The 23,840-nt window shown below is 39.9% G+C and overlaps 2 protein-coding genes across 2 annotated transcripts in view; both read right to left on the bottom strand.

The window, feature by feature from the left end:
* Positions 1–3,540: 3,540 nt before the first annotated feature.
* The window catches only part of LOC308395894 (CD276 antigen homolog), a 69,242-nt gene continuing 48,942 nt past the window's right edge, over positions 3,541–23,840 (bottom strand). Inside the window, exons 5-6 of the mRNA XM_080880939.1 lie at positions 8,968–9,072; positions 3,541–5,714 (exon numbers count right to left, since the gene is read on the bottom strand). Coding sequence (XP_080737065.1) covers positions 5,575–5,714; positions 8,968–9,072 — 245 coding nt within the window. The 3' untranslated portion in view covers positions 3,541–5,574. The remainder of the gene's footprint in view (positions 5,715–8,967; positions 9,073–23,840) is intronic.
* Positions 10,273–12,303, bottom strand: LOC308395909 (CD276 antigen homolog; the record flags this gene model as incomplete). Its single annotated transcript, XM_080880960.1, has 4 exons — positions 12,227–12,303; positions 11,781–12,134; positions 10,723–11,049; positions 10,273–10,349 (listed from the first exon to the last, which is right to left on the bottom strand). Exons 1-4 carry the CDS (start codon positions 12,288–12,290, stop codon positions 10,273–10,275), a joined length of 822 nt encoding a protein of 273 aa, XP_080737086.1. The 5' UTR covers positions 12,291–12,303.

The following is a 23,840-nucleotide window of genomic DNA, read 5'->3' as shown; positions in this document are numbered from 1 at the left end:
TGTCAGGGTCTCCCTCAGTTTGGTATCACGCCCTCCCTCATGGCTGTGTGTCTCTCTCTATGCTTCCACAAGTGTATTATTAGTAGAACTTTCCCAGTTTAGTTTTGTATCGCCTTTCATCCAGCAAATAAAGCTCAGATGTTTTGAGTTCATGTTCTGCCTCAGTGACTCTGCTTTTGTGTCCCATTCCTGCTTGCACACAGCAGATCATGACACAAAGTGAGTGGAGTTAAATGAAATAATTTTGCCTTCAGATTTTTTTTTTCCAGGAATATGGCACTGCTCTTGGGAATATCAAAACTACAAAGAAAACTCTGCTGCCATCGCTACAATTGGATTGATCACAATTTTCCAGAGTTATCTGGAAGTCCAAGAGACATTCTGTCAGTGCCATTATAATGCTATATAGTTCCAATCTTTGCTTGCTTTCTCAGTCTCGTCTTCTTAATGTACTCAGAGGTTGAGAGAGAGAGAGAGAGAGAGCTGTGTGTGCATTAATAAGCTAATTGGGTCAAATGCTGGATATAAAAGTAAATAATATAGATCTGGAAATGATATATCTACACTAGAAAATAAAGCTCCCTTCTTTATGCACAGCAGCTATACTGTGGTATTTTACAAATAGGAGTAAAGAGGAAATGAGATTTAGGAAATGGAAATAAACAAGAACCTTCACAGACAAATAAACAAGGACAATATTGGCACATATTGTGTGTACTGAAATCTCTGCATCTAAAACTAAATGCAATAAAACGATTGTTGGCATGTAGGAATTGCATGTCATGTTTACAACATCTCTTGATTAATGACATTGTAAAACAGAAGTAGTTACATAGATTAATAATACACATGATGAAATATTTAATAGCATAATAGCAGTTTTCACAGTTCCAAAACTGTTGGTTTTTAAACAACAATTAACTTTAAGGTCCTCCAGCTTGTAGAGATGTTGCATCCAAATAATCCGTTCCTGCATGACTACATTAGGTAATGCATCATCCCATCCAATCTTTCTTCGACATAGTTTTTGCAGAATCTTCTTAGCAATCAAATTACTGGTGCCAATAGGGGGTCATAATCAGAGCTGACCGCAGAGAGGATCCCAGAGAGAGGATCCCATGAGAGAAAGAAGATCCCATGTCAATGTCAAAGGTCAATCTTCCAAAGTGATTCTGAACTTTGGGCTCAACACACCATTGCACACCCAAAACTCTTTCCCTTGGAAGCCCATCACTGTTACGGGCAGGCATCAAGTCTAGACCCTTTATTTCGTTTGCTCTGTTAGTTCAGGTATTACAGCCAACACATTACGACTGTTACTTATCCACTTGTTGAGTAGAAAGCCAGCTTTCAAGCATATTGCACAGAATTCATGATAGGGAGCTATTGCATCCTCTTCTGTGGCAGCTGAGATAATCGTCGACGTAAAAGTTGTTCAAGATGGTATCCACAGCTTGAAGGTAAAACTGTAGTTTATGATCTTCAGCACATTTCCTTAGTGCAAAATGTGAGTTTTGCACTAAGATAAAAGATGATGTTGCTCCAAACACATGTACTGTCGTTCTATATTCAACCATTGTTTAAGTGAAGTCTCCAGCGGGCCACCAAAGGAACCTTAACACATCTTAATCCTCCTCTGGCACTTTAACCTGGTGAAACATTTAAACGTTTAATTGATTTAATGTCTGCTGCAATGACAATAGGTTCTCTATGGAATCTTGTTAGAACTCTGATCAATGTGCTGGTCAAGTCAAGACCTTCTAAAAGCTGGCTATTTAGTGACACTCCTCTGCTTCACAGTCAAACACCACTCTAATTTTTTGTGGATGCAGAACACCATGATGTGACAAATATCATTTCCTGCCATCATTGCGTTCCAAGTTTCTGTCTGAGACTTTTTCTCCATAATAATAATAATAATAATAATAACAATGGATTGGATTTATATAACGCTTTTCAAGGCACCCAAAGCGCTTTACAATACCACTATTCATTCACTCTCACATTCATAACCTTTGCAGATTATATCTGACATGAAGCTTTTCTTCAGATTCTGAAGGCATTGTTCAGCAACACTTCTATTATCTGGCATGCAGACTTTTAAATCTTTAAATGGAAATCCAATGTAATACTGAACATTAAGTAGCTTGGCAGTACTGGAAACTTTAATCAAAAACTGCTGGTCTTCCTTAGAAAGTTCCTTTTCATCTCTGGCACACTCTGGAAATCAGTTTTAAACTGCTGATTCCACAGATTGTCAAGTTTCACCACAGATAGAGGCACAGAGCAAAGAAACAAGCTTGTAGACCACAATTTGACCTCTAAGAGCAGCAGTAACAATGAGCAACTTGTTTAGCTTAGTAAAAAGTAAACAGCTGGTCACTTAGGTGAATGTAAAAAAAAAAAAACTGGAACAGGATATCATCACAAGTTTAAGCTCTAAGATAATTTTGAACAGTACCATATCACAATTATTCTGCATGCTGGCTAAAGACGTATGCTCCAATCATAAGAACTGAACAGGAATGCAGTGCTTTTTCAGATACCAGCTGCAAGAAGTATTTAAAACAGATGTGGAAACTTAAACCAGAGTAGAAACTGGTGGCCCTAGTTTTAAACTTAGTTATTAACTTTGAACAAGCATGTGAGCTTTACATTACAAAGTGTCCCCACACCTTCAATTACGCTTAAAATAAATTATATGGCACAATATACATATAATATGAAACAAAGCACAAGGGTTCAACAAATATTGGCAACACATTTTTGTTTTATTGTACAACTTTATAGTCATTACATTGCATTTTTTAATGTTCTGAATTGTTTTCTTATAAACTGTTTTGAAACATGACATTTTACAATTTTAATTTTATATACAAAAAACAAAACGAAAATAAACAAAAAACAAAGACACTTAAGGCTTAAAAAAAATAACAAATGCATTGCAATAAAAATCCAAAATAACAATTAAATGTTGATTTAAACAGAAAGTACAATAACAGCAAGGCCAACATTTCCTCACTGCTCTGCCAAACCACACATCAAACATAGTCTCAGACAGTTCTACATATCATTGTCTAAGTAAACGTATTATATTTTGTAAAGGATTATAAAACCATAAACAGATCATTAAGCTCCATTGGTAACATTTGAGAACAACACACACAGATTGACACACTGTTAATGGAAAATTGTATTTAGTAGTCAGTATAATCTTTTAGTGATATAAGTTTGCATATGGTAGAATACTGCATGTAGTTATTTGTATTAGGAAATATTCAACCATGTAGACTTAGAGGCATATAATCAATTGTGTGTGATCTCTAACAGGCTGCAGGCTTGGGGTGCACTCCAGGAATGCGCCCCCACACCCTGGGAGCATGGGAGAGTTCGTACCTTGTTTTATTGTTTTATGGTAGGATTAACGTAGTTACGTCTGTTTTAGTCTAAGTGCTTTAACTGTTTGACTTCCTCACCAATGTTATCTAGGGTGAGGGAGGTCTACCCTCTTCCTGACCAAGGATGTGCCTTTTATGACCCTTTGATCACACACACACACACACACACACACACACACACACACACACACACACACACACACACACACACACACACACACACACACACACCACTGAAGTATAAATAAAGACCAGGGCAAAGCTCAGCGCGAGTCTCAGTCTGGAGGCTGCCCTTGCTAGCAAGAAGTTCTGTGTGTTTCTCTTCTCTGAGTCTTTACTGAAGAAGTGTTTTAGAATATTGTCCCTAACACACACATACATAAACACATAACAATGTGGTGCTATCCCCAAGATATATTATAAACATGAGAAGCTAAAGTGAGAATAAATGCTGTTAAAGTGCCAAGAGTTACAATTACTGCATGGACTCAACACAACTGTGTTATATGTACACAAACATTTCCTCACTCAACCAAGTGAAATCAGAAGTCTTTCATTTCTAGTCTGGTGTGATTGTTTGTAAATGACTTGGCTGTAATGGTTCTCTCATTGATCTTGGCTTGATTCAAAGATGTTCTTTTAGCTCAAGACTTTACTTTATTCTTTATTACAGAGTTTAAGTGAATAAAGGTCTTGTGGCCTGTCTGATAAATCACAGTAATACAGGGTATGCCTGGTTGTCTTATACATACAGACGCATGTTCTTATTCTTATCGTTATACGGTGGCCTACAAACACGAGAGATGTGCAATTTACAGAAAATTAAATTTGAGGGGAGAGAATGAGAGAAGAAGAGGCAGCTGACAGCATAAAGACGCAGAAAAATTCCAGCTTTGTGTTTTTTTCCATTCTAGCTGAAGTACGGGACATACTGCATTCCTTTTCAGCTCAATACGAAACGCGTAATATTTTCTCTAATTACGGGACGATTCCGTCTTTTACGGGACGGTTGGCAACTCCCCCCCAGCTGTATAGAAACTCTGTCATGCTAGCTAGTACGCATTATTGTAACTGACTGTAAAAAGTCAACGCAACGAAAATAAACTCCACCTAAACTTGGTTTATATCTGACCCAGATAGACTGCAGGTCATAACTTTTTACCTGAAGTTCAATTCACCTGACACTCGGACCGGGGGCCGCCTCGGGTCTCTCCTCCTCCTGCCTCCCCTTTCCCTCATCCACCTGCTGGCCTCTGTGGAAGCTCTGCCATAGCCACCACCAAACAACTGAGTTATTTTTACACATCTCCCAGCATCTGGCCAATTCTCCACCTTTCATTGTTTATACCGTTACAAAAAATCCCAAAACAACAAACAAAAAACCAAACCATCGGCCCATAAATACGAAAAATCACATCGGCCCACTGGGCATTTGCCCGGTATGCACGATGCCTAGTCCAGCTATGGTCGCCGGGCATAAAGGCTGTGGTAACTGGACTCCACTTTCATACCTGGCTGCTTTCTATCCATCAGCATCCCCTGAGTTAAAGGCAGAGGTCCGCACCTTGAGCTTAGCATAAATGTCTTACCCAGGGTTTCTGATTTGGCTATTTGCAGACGGTGGTTTTGGCGATGATATCATCTATGCATTTTTCAATATATCCATTGACAGAGTCTGTGAGTTCATTAATGTTGCCATCAGCTGCATCCTCAAATATCTGCCAGTCAGTGGTCTCAAAGCAGTCTTTAAGTATCTCATTAAAGTTTGAAAACAGTTTTCTGAATCTGACCACATAACAACTACAGCCACTCACCACTGATTATCCCACTTTCTTTGCTTTAAAATTACGAATGGCAATATTAACACTAGAATAACAGGTGAATAATGTGTTGATTAGTGGCATTTCTTAATGTTACAGTGCATACATCTAGCAAGCACCTTAAGGTAAGTTAAATTGTAACTGAGTCTTTAAACAGCTGGTCAAACAAATAAAATGTCAAATATGTTCCAACATCAACTATTCTGGATAGTTACATTTATTTTTCTATTCAGGTCAATTCAATTTTATGTATATAGCGCCAAATCGCAACAACAGTCGCCTCAAGGCGCTTTATGTTGTACAGTAGATCGTACAATAATAGATATAGAGGAAAAACCCAACAATCATATGACCCCCTATGAGCAAGGACTTTGGCGACAGTGGGAACGAAAAACTCCCTTTAAACAGGAAGAAACCTCTGGCCGAACCAGACTAGGGGAGGTGTAGCCATCTGCTTTGACCGGTCGGGGGGAGAGATGGAAATTAATAAGATCTTCTGTGGAAGAGAGACAGAGATTAATAACAGGTATGATTCAATGCAGAGAGGTCTATTAACACATAGTGAGTGAGAAAGGTGACTGGAAAGGAAAAACTCAATGCATCATGGGAATTCCCAGCAGCCTACGTCTATCCGGTTGTTCAGTGATGACACGACGAATCCTACTTCCGGGCCTAAAGTAGTCTGCGTTTAATATGGCTTTTGTGTTGTTAACATGTTTAATGTTTTGTACTTTCTTCTATTTAATCTCAAAAAGCTCCTAAAACAGTCAGTGATCACTGTTGACCTCCCTCGGCTTTTATTACCGCTAATCATTTATTTAAGCTCAGTTTTTAAAACCTTAGGATGTAACTACAGCCCAGCCCATGCAGCAGTATATGAATGACTAACCTCGTATTGTGGATGGATTATCTCAGTTGTTCTCCTGGCTGAAGTTTGGTCCTTTTACAGCATCCTGCCATGCGATTACATTTGTTCCTGACCACCGAGAACACTCACGTTAACTTTTATCGAGTGGAAAAAAAAGTTAGCTTGTTTATATTATGCTAACATAGAATAGAATAGAATAGAATAGAATAGAATAGAATAGAATAGAATAGAATTCAACTTTATTGTCATTGCACATGCACAGGTACAGGGCAACGAAATGCAGTTTGCATCCATCCAGAAGTGCTTTAGTGATATAGATATATTACAATATATATTAGCAATAGTATAGATATGTAAGTATATTCCAGAAATGGGTCTATTATGGTATGTTATAATGTACACGATATGAAGTATGTTGTGAATGTTCTATAACTATAAGTATGTACAGGCTGTAGTGAGTACAAGCTATGTACAGGCTATGAACAGGATATAAATATGAAAAACTATACAGAATATGAAATAAATAACTTTACAGAATCTGAGATATACAGCTATACAGAAATGGGAACTATGCAAGTTGTAAACAGTTGTAGGATTAAAAATTATCGAATGTACAGAATGATTATTTACACAGAGCTATACAGTAGTGCAGTTAAGATAAGTTAGGGTGTAGATAGTTTCTACAGAGGCTATATAAAGTGCTAGTGGTTGAGAGTGGTGGTTCAGTCCATGTTATTATTGTGTGTTTGAGGGTACAGTTGTCCATTGTGTGTGTGTGTATGTTCAGTCCGTGTGTTAACGTGGGTCAGATGTCAGGAGGCAGAGTTCAGGAGTCTGACAGCTGTGGGGAAGAAGCTGTTCCGGTACCTGGTGGTCTTAGTCCGGAGGCTCCTGTGGCGCCTCCCAGAGGGCAGGAGGGTGAAGAGTCCATGTGATGGGTGACTGGGGTCTTTGATGATTTTCCCAGCCCTTTTCAGACACCGCTTCCTGTAGATGTCTTTTATGGCAGGAAGTGGTGCTCCGGCGATGCGCAGGGCAGTTTTCACGACCCTCTGCAACGCCTTCCGGTCCGAGGCAGAGCAGTTCTCGTACCAGACTGTTATACAGTTGGTCAGGATGCTCTCGATGGTGCAACGATAGAAGTTCACCAGGATGTCTGAGGACAGGTGGTTCTTCCTCAGAGTCCTCAAGAAGAAGAGGCGCTGGTGAGCCTTCTTGACCAGCTTGGAGCAGTTGGTCGTCCAGATGAGATCCTCGGAGATGTGGACTCCCAGGAACTTGAAGCTGCTCACACGCTCCACAGCCGTCCCCTTAATGTGGATGGGTGGATGTGGGTCAGCATTCCTCCTGTAGTCCACGATGAGCTCCTTGGTCTTCTCGGTGTTAAGCAGCAGGTTGTTCCTGTCGCACCACTCAGCCAGACGATCCACCTCCTCCCTGTAGGCGGCCTCATCGTTGTCACTGATGAGGCCAATCACCGTGGTGTAATCTGCAAATGTAATGATGGTGTTGGAACCATCAGCAGGTCTGCAGTCGTGGGTGAAGAGGGAGTAGAGGAAAGGGCTCATCACACAGCCTTGTGGTACACCGGTGTTCATCGTGATGGTAGATGAGCAGTGGTTATCCAGCCGGACATGTTGAGGGCGGTTGGTCAGGAAGTCCAGTAACCATTTGCAGATGAGGGAACTGATGCCCAGGTCTGTCAGTTTCCTGATGAGTTGTGAGGGGTGGATTGTATTGAACGCTGAACTGAAGTCTATAAACAGCATTCTGGCGTAGGTGTTGTTGTTGTCCAGGTGTGAGAGGACAGAGTGCAGTGCGATGGAGACTGCATCCTCTGTGCTCCTGTTCTGGCTCCTGTTCTCCTGAACATAGCTGTGTCGCTAGTGGTCATGTAGCACATCATTATATACCAGCTAGCCCAACTTCAGTAACCCTACAAACATCACTGCTGTTTAGTTTTCTGTCTTCATTTATGCTGGAAATGATAACGGAGCTGTACGTTTTAATTTGTTTCCAAAACCCGGCAGTCAGGACATGCTATATTGTATTTAGATAGAAGCTAGCGAGCTAACTCCCTGCTAACTTCTAACTCCGTTAAATGTCATAAATTCCGTTTTCATGGATGCCTGGATGTTAAACTCAATTGTTACACCTGGTAGAGCAGAACGCTGATCATTTTATTAAAGATGAAAGACTTTAGACAGTTTTTCAACTCTCAGTAATGCCATAGTGATCGTTTGATATATGGACCTGCAGCGGAGTTTAGGTCCAGACACGGCTAGTGACGTCAGACTGAACAACCGGATTGCAGGATAACTAAGGGAGGATTCAGGGTCACCTGGTCCAGCCCTAACTATATGCTTTAGCAAAAAGGAAAGTTTTAAGCCTGATTTTAAAAGTAGAGATAGTGTCTGTCTCCCGAATCCAAACTTGAAGCTGGTTCCACAGAAGAGGGGCCTGAAAACTGAAGGCTCTCCCTCCCATTCTACTTTTAAATACTCTAGGAACAACAAGTAAGACTGCAGTGCGAGAGCGAAGTGCTCTAATAGGGTGATATGGTACTACAAGGCCATTAAGATAAAATGGGGCCTGATTATTTAAGACCTTGTATGTGAGGAGCAGGATTTTGAATTCAATTCTGGATTTAACAGGAAGCCAATGAAGGGAAGCCAGAACAGGAGAAATGTTAATCCAAAATGCTGCAGCATTTTGGATTAACTGAAGGCTTTTCAGGAAGTTTTTGGGACTTCCTGATAATAATGAATTACAGTAGTCCAGCCTAGAAGTAATAAATGCATGAACTAGTTTCTAAATGATGAAGACAGGATATTTAAAGAGGTATAATCCATCAGGTAGGAAACGAGGAGCATGTACTCACCTCGAGATCGCCATCCGTAGATCAACAGCCCACATATGATCAGTGAACCAATGACCACCAGAGGGACAACTATTTTGTAGATCTCTACCTCATTTGAGAATAGTCCTATAAAATAAATAAAAGAAAAAAATAGTGAGTTCATTTTTAAAATTAAGAAACACAGGAATACATGATAACTCTTTGTCTCCCTGTAATACTACAGTGAACTACATTCAATTTCTCCATTAATTTTAAAACAATAATCATGTAGAAGTAGAGTGTAAAAAAGACAAAGGGCAGGCAATACTTGCAGTATTGTGACAGATAATGAAATTATAGATTGTGAGGTGAGTGCCTGGGATAGTTACCAAGAGAACCTGAAATTCTTTTCATCAGAAACATTAAAACATGTATGTGTGGGGGGATTTTCCATAGCACAGCAAGCATTAACCAATCTGTTTTTTTTCTTGTTATTTACAGATGTAGAAAAAAAAAATAGGGCACACCTGTGGGACCCAGTATTGTGGGCCTGTTAGGGTTGAAAATTTTTCATTTTTGATTTCAATTATTAAATAAAGCTGTTTTAATTATTTTATTTATGCACAATGCAATTGTGCTTATAACAAGTTGGCGCTCCGTGTTTTGAGGGTCATGAGCTTCGTCTGGTGTTATGACTAGGCTGAAATATTGCAGGGACACGTAGATTTTTGCAGCAACGCTTACATACACACTGATAATGGTTTTCTACAAGTCTCTGTGTCAGAGAGGCCGAGCAAGATATACTGAACCAGACCGTAGAATCAGTAGAAGATAATATTATTATCAAGGTTCGGCAGGGGTTGTTTTTTGTTTTGTCTTTCAGGTTCCAGGAGGAGCAGATAGAGGCGAGGTCAGACTGAACAGAGGAAGATTTGCAGCAGACTGCCACCACCGTGTGGGAGCAAGATAGCCATAATAATCTTTGTTATTGTCATAGTTCATGCTGTCAAAATCAATGTGTTAACGCAAATGAATGTGTGATTAAATTAGTGCATCTGGAGCGCAGAATGACTCAAAATCTCTGAAATGTCTCTGTCAACGCATTTCGGGCAGTTTGTCCAAGTAGAGTTACATTTGCACATGCACAAATGGGCAGTAGATCTGGTAGTGACGAGCAGCTGAACCCATCAACTCAATTTGGAAGACGATAAATGCACAGTGGCCCTCTCGATGGGAAATTTGAGTATTAAAAAAATAACAAGACGGAACAATCAACCGATAGAAAGTATTATGCACATTGTGCAAGAAGGAATTTTCTTTTCACCAAAGCACTTCCAGCTTAAAATATCATATTGACACGACGTATGCGTTAGTCAGGGATGCTGCTAGGACGTTGGCTAGCGCGTCACCCAGCTTGCAACAAACTGCTCATGGAGCATTGGGGACTCAGTAAGTCTACCTCAGACATATTGACTGACACAACGCCAAGTGGATTGCAACAAACTTCAGGACTTTTAATATCGTTGAGAAAACACGCTTTACGTAGCATGGTTCCTCATTTCAATTCAGCCCCCATTAAATCTCCCATATGCACAAACAAAGTGTTTAATGGTTACATAATATTTATGTAACTCTGACATCTTTTGGGGGTGGGGTGGTGGGGGGCTGGTTCAGATTTAAATTCTCTCTGATTCCACTTTGGCTGAAATTACTAAACAGTATTGTGAGCAGTAAGATGGTGCCAGCAGGCATAACAACTATCATGTGTGGTGCATAATAGCGTGTCATAAACTATACCTGGAGATTCTCTGGGTGATGGTGGTGGTATGTTGGTTTCAAATGTTTTCTCATCCTCTTTGCCTCCACTGGCATTGAACACAGCGCAGATGTACTTTGAGAAAGTGGATCCTCCCAACAAAGACAGTCTGCTTGTGAGTTGAAACAAACCATCGTCTGACTGTTTTGCCTCCATTTTAGAGCTTGCTGTCCACTCATGTTTCTCTTCATCAAACCAGCGAATTGTTCCCTGTGGGTAGCCTCCACGAGACTCACAGAACAAGGTACTGTCTGTATTTGGGACAATTTTCTCAGGGATGGAGTATAGAGTCGAGATACTGTATTTGGCTGCAGAGACGAAATGGAAAGCACAATCACTGAGCTGAACATTGCACCATGATGTCAAATAAAATTACCTCAATTAAGTATCTTAAGATGTGATAATCATAGTAGTTCACATGCATTAAGAAGTTACAAGTCAAACAGTACAAGCTGCTTAAGTAAATGGCTGCAAGTACTTGTACAACTAGTATTTAGAGACAGGACTCTTCCAGACACTAAACCAAGGCACAATGTACATTTCAATTCCTTTCAATTCCTTTAATTTTAAATATGTTTATATTGTCTATCCTGTAAAATAGTCAGATTCTATTCATATTAATGTACAGAATTCACCTGCTTGCTGCTACTACTGCACATTCACCCAGTGTATATACTATATGTCTGTATATATATATATATATATAATGTTCTTCCTCTACACCCCCCCCCCCCCCCCCCCCCCCCCCCCAATTTTTGCACATGTCGAGGAGCGTGTCAGGCTACATTTCACTGTGTGTTATACTTGTATAACTATGCATGTGACAAATAAAGAACCTTGAACCTTGAACCTTTCTAGATGTTACTGCTGTCACAATGAAGTGAAAGTAAGCAGACAAGCCTAGAGTTGCTCAAGGGGAATACCAATCTGATTGGCCTGGAAAGTCCCCACATCTCTAGGCAATCTTGATTGCTTACAAGGTGTTTAAAAAATGTAAAAACATTCTTGATTTAAAAATATAAAAATGTTTCAGTGTTACCTTGGACTGTAAGGTTAGTGACCATCCTGTCATCACCACTGTCTGCGATCACTATGCACTTGTAATCTCCATCGTCTGCCACTGCAGTGTTGGTGATGAGCAGAGATACATTCATGTTCTTCTCGTTCCATGATGGTTCAGCAAACCTGTAGCCTCGCTTTGGCTCGTCCAATTTCCCTCTCTTAAAACCCAACACGAGATCACCTTCGTCTTCTGGAGAGGTCAGTTTTTTCCAAGCGACCATACGAATATTTGGATCATTTACATCTGATGATGTTTTGACGACACACTCCAGCAGTGACTGTTGGCCATAGTGTCCCACATTTTCAGCTTTGCATTCCACTTTCACAAATCCTGTAGAAAAAGAAAGTAAAAATAGATTTGAGGTTACATGAGTACCAAACACCATTCCATGCTTAAAGTTCTCAGATTATGAATAAACTTACCACTCTTGACTGCAGTAACACAGAGGGCAGTGAAAATGAATAAAAGAGTACCACCGGAGGCCATGATTATTTATCTGAAATGACAGTTAAAATGAGCAGGATCAGTTTGCAGCTGTTTTACATCAAAGGGATTTTTTTTGCTTTTTTACTAATCAAACAAGAGGGTGCAAAGTGCACTTAAGTATAACAAAGTGAAAGCTACTTTAGCTACTCCCTTAACCCAGAGGAGTCAGAGTATGTAACTCCACATATTGGATTTGACAGATTTTTGTAGCCAATGGTGCATCATGTCCTTGATGCACTCCCCAAGGGATTCAAAGCTGGACTCAAAACAGGGAAAACTGCGTATAAGGATATATTTAATCAATATTGATGCTCATTGGGGAAACAGCATCGGTCTTAAAAAACATTAGAGCCTCCTGCTATCGTAGCACAGAGGTCCAGTTGACATGAAGAAAGAAAATGCTCTCAGTTATGGAAACGGCCAGTGGGTTTATGTTCTGTTTGATGCATGGTGTACGTGTGTGTTTGCTGGCTGTTAATAAAGTTGCGCTCTCTCGGGGGGCTGAAGGCTGATGTGTGTTTATTCCTCCTTAATCATTGTCAGTGCAGTTTACTATTGATGTCAGACTTCTCTGCCCATTTTCATACTTCTGCTGATGGGCTATGGGCCCAGATAACTACGACGTTTCTAAAGGAGTTAAAGTATTGCCACCGAGAGAAGCGTCGCAATGTACAGTGTACCCGTTGAGTATCAGTATACCATGCTAGCGCCATGAGTCGACGAGCCACTGAGTCAAACAGCTGCTGGTTTTGGCTAGTTTTTGATGGGGACGAAAAGAATTATGAACTGTGGGAGACAAAATTTGTGGGCCACCTGTGTTTGCAAGGACTAAGAGACATTATTTTGAAGCAGCCTACCAACATGGAGGGAGAAGAAGACACCAAAAAATGCAGAGGTATACGCGGAGCTGATCCAGTTTCTGGATGATAAAAGCCTCGTATAATTAGTCTGTATACAGAACTGACTTCGCTACAAAAGTCCAGCAGTGAGAGTGACTCTATGTTATAGAGCAGAGACAGCTATCACTGCCCTGAAAAATGCTGGTGAAACACTGAGTGATGGGTTATTGGTTTTGAAGGTACTGCCAGAATCATTCAAACCACTTGCTATTCATATTACTGCTGAACGAAATTGGCGCACACTCTTTGATATGGCCAGGTGTATGCTAATGGAGAAAGAGTTACCAAAGGAGTTGTGGACCTATGCAGTGCAAACAGCAGCTGGAGTGAGGAAGAGATGTTTTAACAGATGCAAAAAACAGACATCATATTTAATGCTGACAGGAAGAAGGACAAATCTGCAAAGATCTGGGTCAGTGTGTTATGCCTACAAGCAGAACAAGAGAAAACTAAACTCACGGTGTGAGAAAGGAATCTTTGTTGGATATGACAAAAACAGTTCAGACTGTATGGTCTGCTACCCAAACAGTGGACAAGTACAGAAGCATTGACTCATGAAGTTTGAGACCAAAACAAGAGCAGAGAGACAAACACAACCTGACATAATGCCAGATGATGACATTGACTTTGAGATACAAAACAGGTCCAGCAGGACCAGAGAAATGACTGATGTGAGTACAGAACACACAGATACTCAGGATCAGCTGAAAAAGTCACTATATGGGCTAAAACAGTCAGGTAGAAATTGGGACAATGTGTTACATGAATATCTGAGGGAGAACAACTTTGTGCAGAATCCACTGACCATTGTGTTTACGCAAAGATGACAGAAAATAAGGTGATTTTGATCAAATGGGTAGATGACTTTATCATTCCTGCCAGTGACGGAAGTGAACTGTTTTGAAGAAAATCCTTGCAGCAAAATTCAAAATGAAGGATTTGAGTAAACTTGGACATTTCATTGGTATATATTTTGACCATGATGCTTACACAGCATGATAACTGTGTAAAAATGTAACAAAACAAAATGTAGAAAAAATACTTCAAAGGTTCAACATGCAGGATTGCCAAGCTAGACTGACACCTTGTGAACAAAAACTGAACTACACTGATGGTGCAGAAAAGATGAATGATGTCAAAAGGTACAGAGTGGCAGTGGGTAGTGTGATCTACCATGCACAAGACCAGACTTGAGTTTTATACTCAGTAAACTGTCGCAGTATTTTAGTGAGCCAACTGAAGACCAGTGGACTACAGTAAAACATGTACTGAGATATCTGAAAGGGACATCTGAGAAAGAACTGTGTTAAAGGAAATGTGACAATGAAGAACTGAGGTCATGGGCAATCAGGGATGCTGATTGGACAGGTAATGTAACAGACAGACTTAGTACAACTGGTTATTGTATAAGTATGGCTGTAAATGGTTCTTTGATTTCGTGGAAAACCAAAAAGCAACCTACTGTTGCATTATCTACCTGCGAAGATGAGTTCAAGGCTCTATCTACAGCCTCACAGGAGTGCCTGTACTTAACTCAACTGTTAAGTACGAGGTATTGATGAACAGAAATATGCGCCGTGAAAAGTTTACGAAGATGACCAGGATGCAATTGCGTTTGCTAAGAATCCTGTAACAGATGTAAACATGTTGACATAAAGTATCACTTTATAAAGTCAACCGTGAATTAAGGAAAAATAACTTCAGATTATTGTAAAACAGATGAGATGGTAGCAGATGTAATGACAAAACATAAGAAAAGCCAAGTTGTGAAGGTTTCCATAGCACAGCAAGCATTAACCAATCTGGTCTTTTTCTTGTTATTTACAGATGTAGAAAAAAAATAGGGCACACCTGTGGGACTGTTAGGGTTGAAAATTTTCCATTTTTGATTTCAATTATTAATGTTAAACAGATTTATTTGCTCTCTCTCCTCCTTAAACATGTTTTTAATGTTAGTTATAATTCAGAATTGGCGACTGAAACACGTAGGACACATAAGAACATCAGGAAATAAAACACCGATAAATATAACCTCAGTAAAAGAAGTCAGCGGGGGTTATTACAGCTGTGTACCGGGGGCCTGCGCTTTGTCGGTGGGATTGCTTGCGAGGCGAGCGGGTCTATCCCACGCTTTGCCGTGAGACTGGGCAGACATCTCCGAAATCATTGAAGCACTTTTGCCAAGAGACTGTATCTTGACAAACCGACCAGACACACGAAGATTAAACCACTACATTCTCGGCTAAAAAAATATTAAAACGGTATTTGGTGACACACAAACAGGGTTTTTCAAAGTTCAGTTCTGTTAGCTTCCACATGCCGGTTGTTGTGTGCTAGAAACAATGGCCACCAGGCCAAAGCAATGGTTTTGACTCGATCAGCGTTAACCCCGCCCCCTGAGTTTGATGGGTGAGGCTGAGAGATAAAATTATTTCAAGATGAGAGCCAACTCGTCATGTTTGGAAGAAGAAGAATACTGAGTTGCATCCCAAGAACACCATACCTACTGTGAAGCATGGGGGTGGAAACATCATGCTATGGGGCTGTTTTTCTGCCAAGGGGACAGGACGACTGATCCGTGTTAAGGACAGAATGAATGGGGCCATGTATCGTGAGATTTTGAGCCAAAACCTCCTTCCATCAGTGAGAACTTTGAAGATGAAATGAGGCTGGGTCTTCCAACATGACAATGATCCGAAACACACCGCCCGGGCAACAAAGGAGTGGCTCCGTAAGAAGCATTTGAAAGTCCTGGAGTGGCCTAGCCAGTCTCCAGACCTCAACCCCATAGAAAATCTGTGGCGGGAGTTGAAAGTCCGTGTTGCTCGGCGACAGCCCCAAAACATCACTGCTCTCGAGAAGATCTGCATGGAGGAATGGGCCAAAATACCAGCTACTGTGTGTGCAAACCTGGTAAAGACCTATAGTAAACGTTTGACCTCTGTTATTGCCAACAAAGGTTATGTTACAAAGTATTGAGTTGTATTTTTGTTATTGACCAAATACTTATTTTCCACCCTGATTTACGAATAAATTCTTTACAAATCCTACCATGTGAATTCATGGATTTTTTTTTTTTCACATTCTGTCTCTCACAGTTGAAGTGTACTTCTGGTGCAAATTACTGACCTCTGTCATCATTTTAGGTGGGGGAACTTGCACAATCGGTGGCTGACCAAATACTTTTTTGCCCCACTGTAATTAAAATGTGAAATACATAAATAATTAATTAAATGTGTCAATAATTAATTAATTACATGTGTCATAACTATTTATTTAATTAATTAATTCCAATTTTAATTAATCATTGCCACATTTAATTAATTATTTAATGGTGTATTTAATTAATTCATTATGGCAGTCCTGGCGTTCCATACTTCTCAGGACTAAATCACGGATTTACACACGTCCTAAACGTCTTTCCCGAGGCTAGTTATATCCATAGACCACAGATTTTAATATTTAGACGCGACAATTTGTCTTGTTGACGTACGCACTGAGAATCCCAGGAGATAAAACGCAGACTGATTTTTTCCCCCACAACCATTTAGGCTACTCCGTCCTTTTCAGACTTTACTTCTGGAGCGCGAAGAAATTAAAAGTTACTCCCACCTCCAACAGCGGGCATCTGCTGTAAGTGACACTCAGCATCACTATAAGTGCAGAAAATAAACTGTTTAAAATTAATTAATTAAAACTCAAAACTCAAAATAAATAAATACTTAAACCCACAGGAGACAATAAATAGCCTAACCAGAAGAAGCAAGCGCACATGATGAAAATCTCATTATTATTTTGATCTGTAAGAATTTTGAATTTTAATTAATTAATTTTAAACTGGTTATTTTCTGCACTTAGAGTGATGCTGAGTTTCACTTTCAGTGGATGGAAGCGGTTGGAGCTGGGAGTTACGAGATACGAATTACGAGCATAATGAGATATTCCAGTATTTTCTGGCATTCCGAGAATTATAAGCAACTCTGAGTTTTCTGTGCTCTGAAATTAGTTCCCTGGGATGATCGCTTTGGTAACTTATGGTATGCTTCGAACTTATCTCCCAGAGAAGGAAGTATGAAATCACCGCCTACTGGCCACAGTTCTCCGGAAAACAGTTGTCTTTGACGCCGTCACTTGTTTTCAGTTCTTTCGCTTTTCACAGTTAAAGTCTAATTTGACACCTCAGGTGGAGCGCGGGATTCATCCAAAATATGTTACAACCTACCTGTGCAGTGTGTAGAAGAACACAAAACACCGTCGGTTCTTGGACCATCTGTAATGACGGAAAAGGAAAAGGGAGGTCCTCTTCCATCGCTGGTAGCCAAGTATGGCCACAAGTATGGCCACAAGAGCCAGAAATTCTGTGGTTTATTAAAAGGTTTTTCAAATGCAGTTTATTAAAATGCAATTGGAAAAAGGATTTTGAAATGCAATTTATTAAATTGGAATTCAAAAATGAATTTACAAAGGCAGAATTTATTCTACTATTCATTATTTAATCACAGAATTCTTTATTTCTATTCACGTGGCTCTTGTGGTCCTCCATATACAGAAGCGTTACACAAATCCTTCTGATTATTGCCCAATCCTTATCCGTCCCTCAATTTCACACAAGGTGGTGCCGTTGTCCCATTTAGCAGTTTTTAACTTCCACCTTTTTAACTGGGTTACACAAGCTTTCTTTACTTTCTTTAGAAAGTGTTGAAGAAAAGTTATTCTGGCTTCAAGATGCTTCAAGAATGTTTAGGTCCAGGCTCTGGGGAGGTTAATCCATGATTGATAGTGTTCACTGATAATGACAGTGTGTGTTTATCTAGCCACACAAGCTTTTACTGCATTGACAGTGTGTTTGGGATCTTTGTCAAGCTGAAAAATGAAGGTGATGTAACTCAGATGGTATTACATGGATAAAAATTTGATACTACCTTCATAATTCAATCAGCAGCCAAAAAACCCAAAACCATGACACAGTCACCACAGTGTTACGCAAATCACTGATCTCCTGCATGCATATTAATGATGATTTTAATTTTTTTTCCTATTCCTAATTCCAAGAACCAGGAATCTCATCTTGCTCACAAGTTGCCAACATAAAGCACCATTCTCTGAACAGATAACAAATGTAACAAAAGTGTCCGATATGCAGCCCTTCGGTCATCAAAGCTGTGAGAACCCCTGGAACTTTAAAACTTCATGTCTTTAAAGGCAATTGCACACCTTCAGCATCTTCTAAGCATTCACATGCTGCTGCTGATGACTCATATAAAAATGTAACCACAGCATGTTTGAGTCATTTAAGCCCTGACATACTTTTAACTGTCAGATCTGTTTGTACCACGATGGTATAATCATAGCATGCAGCAGGGGATGTGCAAAGCACAAGCAGAAAACCCTTTTGTTTATCTTATTCATATTCAGTACCTATAATGTTCTAATATTTCCTATTCGAGTGCTACTTCCAATTATTATGATATACAGTGTGTAAAATTGATTAGGGATGTATAAATTCTAATAAAAGAAGTATAACTGTGACTAACAAAGGCCTCAATCAACTTGAACTCACTGCATTTTGATTTTCTTTTTTTCTTTTTTCTTCTTGGTCTCCAGCCCAGGAAAAGCCAGTGAAGCAGCTACTGCCAGTGTCACCTTTTAACCACAAGAGAGCAGCATTTTACAATGCACTTCATGCTTCAGTCTTCAATTTATATATTGAATTAGAATCAGAATATTTGCAAGGTCCATAAGACATGAATGAGCAAGTTTGGTGTGGAAGAAGTTAACTGCACTGTAAAAAAAAAAAGTGATATAAAAGTATTTTACAGTTTTGTTCTGTTCTTCTAGAATATCATTAAATTCACATAAATAGACTGTAATTTTACATTTCAAATGTAAATTAACGTAAAATCACTGTAAATGTAATAAAACATAATTTTTCTGCTTTTTAAATGTATCTGTCTGTACATCTGCATATTTAGATTGTTAAAATATATTCACAAATGCATCCTAATTTCACAAATATCTGTCCGTTATCTGAAAGATTGAACTGTTAAATTCAAATGTAATGCTATGGAAAAATATATAAAATGATTCATATAAACTTTTTGTACATTAAATAATAATAATTATTATTGTTATTTAGGGCGATCGTGGCTCAAGAGTTGGCAGTTCGCCTTGTAATCAGAAGGTTGCCAAACTGTATTGTCATTACTGAAAATAATCATATTTTCATGGGAAAGTTATTTTCTGTTATTATTTTGGCGCCCCAGAATATTACTGTTTTTTTAGGATTTTTTTTTTTTTTACGGTGTGGCCTTCATAGAGATCTGACCTCAACCAGCAAGAACACGTTCAGGATGACTTATAGCTGAGACTGCAAGCCAGGCTTTCTGTTCCAACATTGGTGTCTGAACTCACAAATGAGCTTCTGAACGAATGGTAAAAAAATTCACATAAACATATTTGTAATTCTTGTAGATTCCCTTCCCAGAAGAGTTGAAGCTTTTATAGCCGAGCGAGGGCTGATGTCATATCAGACCCGACTGAAAATAGCTGTTCTCTTCTTGACTGTGTTAGGGTTGAAAAAATATTCAATAGTTTATAAAATCATTAAATAAAGCTGTTTTATTATTTTAATATATACACAATTCAAATGGGCTCATAAACGAGTTGGCGCTCTGGGTTGTTAGGGTCAAAATCTTGGTCCTATTTGAAATATTGCAGGATGACGTAGAGTGCAGCATGCTGACACACACATGATAATGGGTAGAATAGTCTCTGGGTCAGGACGCCCGAACAAGATGTCCTGAACTTAGCCTTGGAATCAGCAGAAGAGAAGAAGTCACTTGGATCACTTGGAGTAATTCAAGTGATCCAAGTGACTTCTTCAGCGCTCTACATAATTCATAGTAACATGAATGGATGACATGACATGAATTAAAATAATTGATGGTGATCTGATTGTTGTGTTTTTGCTTTTGTATTGTCTGACACAGGTAATTAATTTCATTTTTAAATTTGTTTTTATCCTTTTGTACCATCTTTTTTCCTCATCTACACATTTTATTGTATCTGTCTGCGAGAATGATGAGTCATAAACTCCTTTCGTACCAGCTTGCAATAGCACTTTTTAAAATAGCCAACAGTCTTGTTTTCTCTGCCTTCACTTACTCCTAGGCATTCCTAAGAGTAAGTGAAGTACATGTTTTTGTACGTGCTTAAGGACATGTTTATACTTATGGTGCCCTCTAATGGACATTGGTGCATTTTATCCTTATTACTAAACCTCCTTTCCTTAAAATTAAGAACATGGTTTTCTACAGAATTTAAAAATAGGTGTCATCATGTTCTCAACTCTATGAGATAATCACATGAAAACAATAACTCATAATAAGGTTTTATTTACTTTACTACAGCAGAACATCACTTCCTTGTCTTTACATTTCAACTTTAATCTCTGAGAGGTTAAATCTCACAGATTTAATGATTGAATTAAATAAAACACACTCATGTTTGATTAGTAAATCTGGCTAAGTTTTGTAGTTGCCCTCATTACATATGTTTTTTTTTTTTTGTTTTTTTTTTTTTTTTGTTTTTTTTAAATAAATAGGACAGGGGGAATGAATGAGAGAAAGAAAGAAAACCAAAGGGGAGAAGAGACGGTGAGAAGGGGGGGGAAGAGAGAGAAAAAAAAAAAGAACTCCTGGGTCACCTGTATGGAGAAAAAAAAAAAAAAAAAAAAAACAAACAGAGGAGACAGCAAACAACAAAGAGCAACATAATAATAGAGAAAACAAAGCACCATCACAATAAACTAGCTAGTCATAGATATCAATATTTACTAAATAATAAACGATATTGTGCAGCACGCAAGATAGACAGCGCACAGTGTGCTTTGAGGCAGCAGCCAAGAAAGCTTTAGTCCGCGTCTGTGAATACCCATGTGTGCATACCTGTGTGGATCAGCATGCTTGCATTCCAAAGGTTTCTCCATGTAATGATCTGCTAGGGAGTGTGGGGGGGCCACAGCCCCGTCCTCCAGGGTGTGAAGCGGGTATGGAGGAGATCAAAACTCCAGACATCCAGAGGCCCCCAGAACACAAGAGACCATGGAAGACCAACAGAGGGGCAGCCGCGCCACTGTTCCAGTAAGAGCTGAGGAGAGTCCCAGATGAGGGCTCGCCCAGCAGCCGCGGAGCAGAAGTCAGGGGGAGTTGCAGTGACGCGCCCGTGAGCTCCGCCGGCCCCCAGCTGCGCCTGAGTGACCGAGCCCCAGGCCGAGAGGCCGGGGGCACCCCACCTCCAAAGGGGCCCGAGCGAGCCCCAGGCCCCAGGCCCCGACAAGCGGCCGCCAAGGAGTGAGCCGGTGTGTACCCGGACGCCCACCCCCAGACACAAAGAACCACCAACACACCGACACCTGAGGGAGTCCGCCACCGGCAGGGGAAGTGGTGGTGGGTGGAGATAGGCCTCCAAACCTTGGAGGGCCTGAGGTGTCCCCAGAGAGGTGGCGTCTGATACCCAACCTGACATATAGACACAGACATACAGGCACACACAGACACAAACATCCATTCCCACCCTCATGCTCTCATATGCACTCACTCCACACTCAACCAACGTGGAGACAGACATAAAGAGACGCTGTACACACAATCACACTCCCCAAGCGTACTCTACAAACCGGGTCTAGGTACCCTTGCCCCTGGAGGGGGGAATTGCACCCAGACCCAGGTGGTGTTACCCTTTTCCCTGCGGTGGGGAGAGGCAGACCACCCCGACTCCGCAGCAGCAGGGAGGCCCCACACCCCAGACCGCAGTCGGACGGCCAACTCCTCCTACTAGCCCTCCCGCTCCAGCAGGCCGCAGAGAATGGGGGTGAGAGAAGACTCCAAACCTCCCTCCACCCGCTCATTGTAGTGTTGATGCATATGTGTTCTAAGGTGCAATTAAAACCCAGGAGGGCATGGAGCTACCTGCCAAGGAGCAGCAGGTAAGCGCATAGTCCCTCCTGCTAGCCCTCAATGACTAAGTGTATTTACATATGTATTTGTAGGGATTTCTGAGCCCATACACATTATGATGACAGTTTGACCACTCATTTTGCTTTTATGAACTTTCTTGCATAAACATACTTTTTTTTCCCAATTACGATGACTGCGACTACTTCATTTCATCTCTTGGGAAAATAAAACAGAGGGAGTGTGGCGTTGCAGTCTGACAGGACAACACCTTAGCCTGGCAAACAGACAAGAGAGAGAAAGAGAGACAGACAGTTACTGTAATTTCATTACCTGGATGTGTTATGGGCTGGAAGTAGTTTTATTGTTTTACTCTGTGTATTTTATTGGTTTGCTGTATAGTATGATTCTATGCATGTTTGTCTATAGTTTGAATGCTTTTATTTTTTATTTTTTTTTGCCTCTTACCCATCTTAATCAAAGAAATGATCCACACCTGCTCATTCTGCATAAAAGATGGGAGGTGAGTTCAGTCACAGATCATGTACAGTAGTGACACAAGCATAAAGAGGGCACAGCTTCAGCAGAGTAACAGGACCAACAGGATGGATAGGCCTGACAGGCCAGACAGATGCTAAAGTTGTTGTTGGATTTGGTGAAGGAGTTGGACCCAGTAACAAGATCATTTCCAATGAGACAGTCAGAGAAAAATAGATACACAAAAATACACTTGCCCTATCTTAGGTCTTAGTCTCTTTGTAATGTTGTCCGTTATCCATTATTGTTGCTTGTTGTTAAAAAGTTGAAAACACTATATGAATTCTCAGTATTTATATAGTGTGTGAGATCAGAGTGGATCAGTTCTGCAACACTATATATATATGGACAGTATTAACAGAGAAAAAACAGAGAAAAAACATTTAACTCTTGCTGGCAACTACTGGCTCTGCTGCAGCAACTCCTGCAGTAAAGTTACAAAACTCTGTATTTTGCAAAAATATTAATAATAAAAGATGCTTTTCACAGTGACTTGGTAAAAAGCTACAAGATTTGAAGATAACTGTAGATACACATACTAAATAAAGTTCAATGTTAAAGAAGAGAAAGAGTGTTGAATTATCATTAATCTTGGTTTATGTAACAAAGAGATATGCGGTGATGTGTGGTGAAACTGCTGATGCATATCACAGCTTGCAGAGCTAGGTTTTATTTTGAGAAATAATTGAACTCACCGTCTGTATGATCAGTAGGATGAAGATCACGATCAACAACATGCTGAGGAAACAGGTACTGATGTTTAACACTACTCTTCTCCACAGTGGTCTGGGGCTCTTGACTGGGACGTCATGCCAGTACTTTGTGAAAACAGAAAAACATTGGTTCCACTAAATGTGCTGTCTTCATGTAAACTTACCATAATCCAAGGAACAACATTTAACAATAGCATTTGTGGAGTGTCATTAACATATTTTTATTTTTTGTACCAATAAATTGGAAATATGGTACAGAATTCTTCATAAACATGAAGGAAACATAAGGAAAAAATAAAAAGAAGGCTGATATTCTCTCCGTATGTGTGATATACTGTAGACTCACATGTACATATACTGGAGGACTACAGTATGTCACCTGTGTGTCACCTTTTCTGGATATCATTTCTAGACATGCATATCAAAGGTTAATGTGACATTAACTTG

Source organism: Rhamphochromis sp. 'chilingali' (genome assembly GCF_963969265.1).
Source record: "Rhamphochromis sp. 'chilingali' genome assembly, chromosome: 4".
NCBI classification, from domain to species: Eukaryota; Metazoa; Chordata; class Actinopteri; order Cichliformes; family Cichlidae; genus Rhamphochromis; species Rhamphochromis sp. 'chilingali'.
This window is presented reverse-complemented; position numbering and strand designations above follow the sequence as displayed.